This window comes from Rhinichthys klamathensis, unplaced genomic scaffold, assembly GCF_029890125.1.
Source record: "Rhinichthys klamathensis goyatoka isolate OS25496 unplaced genomic scaffold, OSU_Roscu_1.1 h1tg000019l_1, whole genome shotgun sequence".
In the NCBI taxonomy this organism is placed as follows: Eukaryota; Metazoa; Chordata; class Actinopteri; order Cypriniformes; family Leuciscidae; genus Rhinichthys; species Rhinichthys klamathensis.
In genome coordinates, this window is record NW_026606570.1 from 6,794,766 (window position 1) to 6,802,289 (window position 7,524).

The 7,524-nt window shown below is 35.9% G+C and overlaps 1 protein-coding gene across 1 annotated transcript; it reads right to left on the bottom strand.

Annotated features, from left to right (window-relative positions):
- Positions 1-2,112: 2,112 nt before the first annotated feature.
- slc14a2 (solute carrier family 14 member 2) lies at positions 2,113-7,232 on the bottom strand. The gene is made up of 10 exons (XM_056237562.1): positions 7,125-7,232; positions 6,836-6,895; positions 6,516-6,684; positions 5,715-5,904; positions 5,489-5,617; positions 3,835-4,027; positions 3,140-3,287; positions 2,903-3,037; positions 2,754-2,803; positions 2,113-2,673 (listed from the first exon to the last, which is right to left on the bottom strand). Exons 1-10 carry the CDS (start codon positions 7,146-7,148, stop codon positions 2,308-2,310), a joined length of 1,464 nt encoding a protein of 487 aa, XP_056093537.1. The 5' UTR covers positions 7,149-7,232; the 3' UTR covers positions 2,113-2,307.
- Positions 7,233-7,524: the final 292 nt, after the last annotated feature.

Genomic DNA, 7,524 nt, shown 5'->3' on the forward strand with positions numbered 1-7,524 from the left:
GTTTAGCCAGTCTGTCTGCTTACTAATCTGGGCCCCAGTTAGTCAAATTTCAACTCTGAGACTATATACCATATTACTAGCGAGAAGAGCGATACCACCCCAGGAGGGATGAATACTATATTTTTTTTCAACAGGTCAAGTTTGCCCTAAAACTTTTCCAATTCTATAAACCTATTAATGCCACTTAATGTATTAATATATATTTGCCCTCTGTAATCATAGTTTGTGTGAAAAGGAACAAAAGTTGTTGTTATTTTAATGCCTCTAGTGTTCATTTCAACTGGAAATGGCAACGTTTTGCAGAAATAGCATGGGTTAACAAAATTTACATGACAGACCATATATAGTCATCTTTACTGTTTATGAAAAAGCAAATGTGATCACAGAAATTTCTAGGTTGTATCTTTATCTGATGGAATGCAGAACATATCGTCTCATTGGCCATTATCTCGTCAAAAGTGAGAACTGTCAAGCAAAGATAATATCAAGAACAGCCACGTTTCCTCAAGTACAGCTATTGTGTTTTAAAAAGTAGATAAGCATTACATATATAAATATCAATTGCCTACACTAATACACAATAGCTACAAATACATTGACATTTTATTTGTATGTTATGCAAAAGAGAGGTTTTGGAACACTGTTCCATGCAATGGCTTTTTTTAGGGTCAAATAAATGCATGTTGCATAAGAGCTTTGTATATGAGATCTTTGGTAACTCATTCTGGAGATTTTCATCTTCAGATATGTACTGTTATCTGATGTAAAAGTTTTTTTATATCCTGTTGCTGCTGTTGGCGCCACACAATGAATATCACATGATAGATTGTTAGTGTGGTTTGCAGACTGGGAGTTCAGCATCAGGACATGAGAAAAAGACTAAATTCCTTTTTATCATCTGCAGCAATGCGATCAGCTTCAGACCTCACATCTCCTCTACACTAAAGTTCGGTAACACTTTATTTTAAGGTGACTTAGTTACACGTTACCACATGTTCTTACTATCAAGCGTAGCGTCAGTTCTGGCAGGTCACGTTAGTCAAGCTCGCATCAGCTGACTCTCAGCTGATCCACGTCTAACTATAGGAATACGACGCCTATCACTCTATACATTATGTAAGCTCCTTCAGTATTATCAGTAGCAATCGTGTTTCTCAGGAGCTAATTACCGTCCTCCACCCCCAGCTCCTCCTCTCGCCCAGTCAGGATTTGGCATTCTGATTCCCCTTGAATCAGAAAAAATGCTCAAATTATGTTGTACTTTAAAATCTTGAATTAATGATATGTGCTGCATGTTGGTTCTGGTTCTGTTCTGTTTACCCTAAGGGGGGTTATTGCTGCTCTCCCTGCTCTTGTCCATTCTAGGCTGCATGGATGCACAGCACAGGGAGTTCTCGCCCAGAAGGGAAGCATACCGCCAATCCAAACTGTATGCTATTGTCAATCGTATTTGACGATAGTGGTCCTGACAGAAATAGTAATAATAGTAAATTATGCATAATTACAAGTAACCAACCCAAAACCAAACCCTAACCGTAACCGTAACTATATAGAAAGTAAATGTAGTTAACTAATACTACTCAGTAGGCTACTTATTTGAGTAATGTAGCTACGTCACCTTAAAATAAAGTGTAACCTAAAGTTCTATTTATAACAACCTGACATACTGGTTAGGGGAACATTAAGTAATGTATAACAGAAATTATGATGATCTGTAGGAAATTTGGGGAATTTTTTAAAAAGTATTTTTAATGTTTCTATTGTATTTATGTACAATGTACACATAACTGTGTAATATAAACATATTTGTTAACTGACAACAATTTTTGTTTCAAAGTTTAACAGTTCACTTATTCATATACATTCAAAATTAAAATATATGAATCAGTTTCCTGACTTTTTTAACTTTAAATATACCTAAATATCTGTTAATGTAATAATATTTTATTAAAGTTATTATGAAGTGTTCCATCATTTTTATTGAAATAAATCTATAATAAAGATGGGTAAATGTCTATATTCCAAAAGAGACAGACTGAAAATTTTTATGTAAAAATATATATATTTATTAAAATGTATAAAATGTATAGACAAAGACAAAGCTGTTACAGATTATGAAAACATTGAAATAATGCAGGCTATCTCATAATACATTCTCATTTAAATGTTAAAAAAGAAAAGAAAAAGAAAAGTAAAAAGGTGCTCATTGCCCTCAATGTTTAAAAATAGAACAATGTCCCTTAGCTATTTATAGGTGTGGCATTTTCTTTGAGCAAATAAACATCATGTGAACCATTTAAGGGAAATTTATAATTGAGTTAAATTAAGTTCAATTGCCTCTGAATTCTTATTTGTTCCACTCTGTGTGGTTTCCTCTTCCTGAACTTCCATGGTGCAAACATCCAGAGGCTGTTGATCTTTCTTTTTCATTGCAACTATTATTTCCTCTTTCTTCAGCTGTGATTCTACGTCTTTCACTTGCATCTGCTCTTGTTTTTTCCTTTGTTTGTCGATTCTCTCCTCTTTCTTCATCTTCCAGAAGTATATCAGGTTTTTCTCAGGATAGGTGACTTTAGCAAGAGGCAGTTTATGAATGTTTTTTGTCTCCGTAGTGATCAGAAGGAAAGTGAGGGCAGAAAGACAGAAGGGCCAGGTGCATGCTGGGAGTCCAAACTGTCGAAATACCATATAAATCCGTTTAAAATCACACACATTTGTGTACAAATTTTATGTTTTGGGTTTATAATACTTACAGTAGACATCACATTTGCAATTGCCGAGCCGAGATATGCACAGAAGAATGCTACGGGAAAACGATTGTAAGTTTAGTGATTTGCCCATAATTATAGGAAATTGTTGTTACATAATCAGGAAGGAAAGGAAATATCTGATATGAACCTACCACAGGCCACAGCCAGAAGATGTGTCTGCCATGTGAGAGCGTAGAACATCCCACCAATGGCAATGCAGGCCAAAACACAGTTATAACCCCACAAGCCAAAGTAGATGTTCTGGAACGGTGCAGCAAGAGCAAGACCTGAAAGTTACGTTAAAGTTACACCTTAATCGTCAATCTTAAAATATCTTAATGCGGATGATATTTAATATGAAACATTATAATACACTTGGGATCTCTTACCTGACACCATACCAACTGCTGATCCAATAGTTGCATGTGCTAATGTTATGGGTGAGGAGATGAACAAGGCCATCATAAATATCCCTCCTGTCCAAGCATTGTCACACCCATATACCTGTCCAATACCCACAGGGATTGAGCTGAAAAGCTGTAAAAAAAATATATAAATATATTATATATTATATATAGATGATATTTAATATAGGCTATAATATTTTACTGCAGCAACAGGTATTTTAAACATTGATATTAATAAGAACCACTATCAATAGTTGAACACCAATAATAAATGAGCACCAAATGTGCATATTAGACTAATTGCTGACAATCCAGCTTTGCTATCACAGAAAAAATATATTCAAATAGAAAACAGTTCTTTTAAATAGTAATAATATTTCACAATATTACTGTTTTTACTGTATCTTTCATCAAATAAATTCTTAGCCTTAGAACTTTAAACTTGACATTAAATTTGAGCAGAAAATCTGGAATTTCCTGCTAGATTTAATTCCATAATGTCAGTTACAGTGTCTCATGATAAACCTGCTCTCTTTAGTGTCATGTGATATCAATCTAGAAGATTCCTAAACAGAACTGTTGCACAATCTCCCTTTCTTGTTCCGGGGGAGTGATGCAACTTTGGGACAGCTTTCCCTTCTTTGATTTTGGCCTCATTTAAACTTTTGAGCTCTTACCTTTGCATAATCCAGCTCAGACCATGTCATGTTATGCAAGGATGTGCGTGGCTGGATGAGAATCTGCGGGAAGTGATGATTGTAGTGGCCTGTGGCCACCATATGGAGGCACACTAGTATGTTAAAAGGAAGGGTAAAAACTGGCAGATCCCACCGACTGTTGATGGAAGCCAAGGCACTGGACACTATGGGACTGGAGAAAACAACACTGCTAGAATTCTATAATTCAGCACAGAGTCTAAACTGGTGGTTCTCAACTGTTGGGTTGTGACCCAAATATCGGTCACTACTAGGTAAAAAAAAAAATCTTTAAAAAAAACTACAAAACAATGATAAATTCTATTGTGTATAGTTTGTAACACCAATACACTTTTAATAGGGAGGAAAAATGCTTCCAATGTCTTGGAGGTGTTTAAGGGTCTGTGTTCAATCAGATTCATGCGTCACTTGGAAGCTAGGCAGATATAGATCATTTGCATGACACTTTCTGTGCCATGCCGTCATCCTCAAAATTTAAGAAAACTTTGCAGAGTAAAAGAGATATCAATAAATTGTTTGTTTTTAATGACATGTTTGTTCACTGTTGTATGATCAATCATTTTGGTATTGTGTTGGATCACCACTAGATGTCTAAAATAAAAAGCACAATTGGGTAACACTTTACAATAAGGTTCATTAGTTAACCTGTATTAACTAACATGAACTAACAATGATCAATACATTTGTTACAGTATTAGTTCATCTTTGTTAACGTTAGTTAATAAAAATACAGATGCTCATTGTTTGTTTATGTTAGTTCACAGTGCATTAACTAATGTTAACAAATACAACCTTTGATTTTAATAATGTATTAGTAAACTGAAATTAATATTAACTCAAATTAAAAAAAAATGCTGTAGAAGTGTTGTTCCTTCTTAGTTCATGTTAACTAAGGTAGCTAGCTAATGTTAACTACTAAAAATACATCTTCCCTGTGTAAAATGTCATGAATATTTATATTTGAAAAATATTTATTTAAATACAATCAGATAAGTCCACTAAGATTTTGTTCTAACATAACCCTGTTCAGAAAATGTTTAAATTTTTTAACATTCTTCTGTTACCATGTGAGAGAACATCAGTACCTCAATCATATGACAGACTTCAACTGATGGAACATTCCGTTTGTGTGTGTCACAGTTATCTGCCTTTGAAGGATCGAAATTCCTTGCATTTTAGACCCTGTCCCAAATAACACCCTAAACACTCGCGGTCTTCCTCCGTGTCCGCACATTTGTGACGTAACGCCACTTTGATTGTCAGGTAGAAGTCTGTTATGGAGCTCACTGAACATTATACACTTAATGACTGAGGATCACAGACTTTCGAGTTATTCTGGACACAACAAAATTGTTGCAAGGAGATGCATGACAAATAAAATCAATTTGTGCTCTAAAAATGTTTTGATATCCACCGACTAGATGTATTCATAGTCAGAAGCTAAAAAAAATCTGTACCCATCATACACTACATGATTGTTGCTGACCAAATTTCTGCAGACTGGATCTGACTGCAAATTGAGTGTGCAATAGTTGTGTAGTGTATCCCAGCCTTTAGTCATTTCCTTTTTTGATACAAGCCGTAAATGAACTGAAGAACAAAGAGATGAACTCACCATGCCATTGACATGAAGATATTGGGAAGAAGCAGCCACCAGTACCAATCTTCTGCGTTTGAGAAAACCGCCATCAGAAGACCAACCAAGATGCCGTTATATCCATACAGGCCGGCTGCGATAGCTCCTCTGAGGGAAATATCAAATATTGATTATAATTCTGAAACCACGCTCAAACATTTAGAGCATCAAAATGTAAATGCACTATAAGTCATCGCCTAAATACCTGTTCTGACAGAGGATGAGTGCAGAAATTGTAGCAAACAGAGTGCCAACAAAACCATTGAGTGCCCACCATCTGTTCTGAAGGATCAGTCCAGCAAAGATGATCAGACCACTGAGAGGGTTGTTCACAAACATCACCTGAGCTGCTCCACGCAGCACCCAGTCCACAATCTGGAGCAAGATAAATTGCCCTGCACAGCGTAAACATGTGAGAATACAAGTGGGTATAAAGAAAATCGCCAAAAAGGTTTGCATAGAAGATGGAACACAAAACTGTATTTACATTGTCCTAATCCTTACATTGTCCTTAAGTAATAAAATAATGACTTTTCTAGTATAACTTGCTACTAATATCCATATCTGTGTAATATGCATATTTGTGGTTAGGTATTAAAGGTCAAATTGGAAAACACGTTTGTTTGTCTCTTGCTTAGTAAGTGTGCATTGTTGGGTGTGGATCACTCATTATACAACTAAAGAAAGTAGTTAGTACATTAACTAGATGAGCACATCTAGCAGATTCCCACAGATGTAAAAGTACCAGAACAGTTTAATAACGACACAAAGTGTTACAATATGACAGTTGTTCAGTCATCTTTGTGGTGAAAGAAACAAAAATGTTAAGTTGAGTTAGAAAAAGGCTTTTCCCTGGTTGAATACGATCATTGATGATTTTCTAAATTACTTTTGTGCAAACAATCTCCTACTAACTATTCACTAGCAGAAATAATGTTGTTGTTTTTCCTTCTTTCTAAATTTGGCTCCTTATTGAGATCTAAACTACTGTAGCTTACTCTTGTACCTTTCATCCATTCACCAAACGCAGCCATGTCTCCAGTAATGTAAGAGAGCCATTTGGTGAGCTTTGCTTTAAACTTCTGATGTGAAATTGGCCTCTCGGGTCCCAGCGGCAGCTGTTTCTTCTCCTCTGTAGTTTCATGGACTGGATTTGCCATGAGTGGTTGCAGGTCCTGTAAATATCAAAGGATTTCATTGATATAAAAAGGATTGCTGATGAAAAAAAGGCTGAGGATTCATATTCTTTGCAGGGGATTGTTTACATTCTGACTCGAGCATGACCGGATTTTCCTTTACAAAAGACAAAAACAGGAAACATGTCACCTTTGTGTTTTGAGCACTGGAACAATGTGAAGTAGAAGTTCTGCAGAGATGTAGGCCAGCCTTCAAATAAAGAATTAAATATTATTAATGTATTTATTATTTCATTTTTCATTATTTTATAGATACCATCATCATACTAATTTAGAGAGAGAGAGATAGAGAGAGCGAGAGAGAGGAGAGAGAGAGAGAGAGAGAGAGAGAGAGAGAGAGAGAGAGAGAGAGAGAGAGAGAGAGAGAGAGAGAGAGAGAGAGAGAGAGAGAGAGAGAGAGAGAGAGAGAGCAGTTCTACCTTAGTTAGTTGTGTTCCAGGCATATATGAAGCCAGTTGAAGCCAACTAAGTCAACGCTCGGATGGTCCATAAAGCCACTACTCTGATGGTTTTATAGTGCTGGGCTGCATGTGCTGCTCCACCTCTATTCATAGCGCTGATGCAAATGAGTGATAAAGCCTCCTCGCATTCCTTACATTGACACTGACAGGTTATGATGTATTGGCTTATGTCAAGTTGTCAGAACAAAGATATCTCAAACAATGTCATATTATGAATGTCACATTAAAAATGTCATAATTGAGCAAGTGACACTTAATGACAGTTGTCATAAACATGCATGAAACCTTCATATCCATGAGTTTCATGTCATGATTATGAAGGTGTAATGTCAGTCTTGCACCCCTTCAAGTAAAGTGT

What these genes read in the sequence shown, in the direction of transcription:
- slc14a2 (XM_056237562.1), bottom strand. Translation starts at nt 7,148, where the DNA reads ATGCCTGGAACACAACTAACTAAG. An exon ending in CTGAGCTGGATTATGCAAAG is followed by an intron (nt 3,288 to 3,834) that starts GTAAGAGCTCAA and finishes TTTTTTTTACAG; the next exon opens with CTTTTCAGCTCAATCCCTGT. An exon ending in TCTTCTGGCTGTGGCCTGTG is followed by an intron (nt 2,804 to 2,902) that starts GTAGGTTCATAT and finishes GTTTTCCCGTAG; the next exon opens with CATTCTTCTGTGCATATCTC.